This window comes from Halyomorpha halys, unplaced genomic scaffold (assembly GCF_000696795.3).
Source record: "Halyomorpha halys isolate HHAL.00 unplaced genomic scaffold, Hhal_1.1 Scaffold1163.1, whole genome shotgun sequence".
NCBI classification, from domain to species: Eukaryota; Metazoa; Arthropoda; class Insecta; order Hemiptera; family Pentatomidae; genus Halyomorpha; species Halyomorpha halys.
Genome location: NW_027109719.1, coordinates 101,509 through 103,478, shown reverse-complemented (window position 1 = coordinate 103,478; position 1,970 = coordinate 101,509). Strand labels below are relative to the sequence as shown.

The following is a 1,970-nucleotide window of genomic DNA, read 5'->3' as shown; positions in this document are numbered from 1 at the left end:
TACAAACACCGATTAAATTTTCTTTTTGGAGAAGTGACACTGTTTTCCAGGATAGGGCTTCAAACGTGGGTGAAAAGTGCAAAAGCGCCAACTGCTAAAAATACATATGGCATTTGTACATTGTTGATAGAATCAGGGAGTGAACACGATGTGGGAAATTAATTTCATTTCTGCAAATATTTCCCATAAGAAAGAGTTCCAAAAAGAGTAAAAATTCCCCCATCATTAAACCTCCCCTGGCTTCCCACTTAAGCAAATATAAATTTATAATTGCTGTCTACTAATGCTAATAGTACAATGCTGAATGTTTTCTTGTGATTAAAATATTCAGATCCACTATGCGCTGGGTTTGCTCTCAATATATGTTTTCCATCTAGAGAACCCAAACAATGTGGAAATTTGTTCTTAAAGCCTCTTTCTATATCAAGCCAATGTTCCACAGTTGAAGGCATCTGAAATTGTAATGAATTGGTGGTTATTTTCTAATTTAAATAAATTGGTAGATTCAAATAGCTTCTCTAGACAAATTTATGTATTGATTGTGTGATAATAATTAAAAACGAGCTGTGCTTATAACAGACAAGAACTCATGAGAATAACGTTATTGACATTTGAAAAAAACAAAAATGTTAATTATTGAGCTTGAGAAGCTAATATATGAGAGTAATAAATTATGATTCTGAGAACATTTTTTCCGATATGAGTGAAAAGCTTTCCTATTTTAATATAGGTAATGAGAATGCAAAAAAATAAAAAAAATAAAAATGAATATTTCGTAATTTTATGTTTCTACATGTATAAAAAAAAATACATTCATACCCTGATTTCATCCTTCAATACTTCGTCTAAAATACTTCGTCAATACTTCGTCGTCGCTTTGCAGAATTTTGAGACAATTTTTGATATTGACTGCACAGAAACTTTGAAGAGGTAATGTAAGATTTTATAGCTATCTCCTGAGGCTAAAAATCTTAAGATAATGGCCAGCCGATATTTGGCAGGAATAGCATTCCTGAAATTCGTATCTTTTTTAGATATCATGGGTAAAATTTTACCAAGCATTGTTTCAAAATCGATGTATGTCATACGACAAAAATTATCAAATTCCCCTGATGGTTAATGGAGAAGTTCACTGAATTTTTGTTCTATAGCTTCTCTGTAAAAAAACAAATTGAGAAAATTATGATGTAAAATTAATTAATAAGTTCATTAGATAATTAATTATTTTAACTTAATCAAATAAAAATTTAGTTACTATAATATAAAATATCATAAGCCTAACTTAAAGAACAAGGACCAACCAACTTTAGTTAACATTTAACTAAAAAAATTAACCGAGCTGATGATCATAAAAGTATAACTTTTTCATTTATTGCAAGAAATGGAGTATTTTTGGATTAATTTACCAAAATTATATTATGTATGTTGTTTAAGTATACAATATGCACTAAAATAACATATGTCTTAACTAAATACATCGTTTAATAACATCGATAAACAATTGAAATTCTTACAATAAATAAAAAATGACTTGCACCACTTTCAGTCCCACAGGCTGAAATAGTTATACTTTAACTTCAATAACACAATACCCAATAGGATAATTCTTTATACAGGAAGAAGAATATAGGTAATTGGTATATCTTCACAATCTAATCTATCATTGTATAAATTTTTTACAAGATTATATATACAACAGCACAATTATGAAAGTTAAAATAAAACATGAATTTAAAGCTTACGTGGTCTGATTTTTGTGAATTATTGTCATCCACCATCTTCTTTGTCGTATTTTCCTTCATAGTATTTTTTTTTTTTTTGTAATAAAAAATAATACAATCCCAGGGCAATGGCTGAAACCACTTAATCCCGTAGGTTATTCTTTTTTGGAATAAGTTAGATTTTTACTTTAGGCATTCATGAAATAAAAATTCATCTGATTAGAAATTTCAAATCTTAAATTTTAATTT

General features: G+C 28.3%; 1 protein-coding gene across 1 annotated transcript; it reads right to left on the bottom strand.

Moving 5' to 3' along the window:
- Positions 1-164: 164 nt before the first annotated feature.
- Positions 165-1,152, bottom strand: LOC136795882 (uncharacterized). The gene is given in 2 exon segments (XM_067047903.1): positions 165-452; positions 895-1,152. Coding segments are annotated over 2 exon segments (480 nt in total). The 5' UTR covers positions 1,087-1,152.
- Positions 1,153-1,970: the final 818 nt, after the last annotated feature.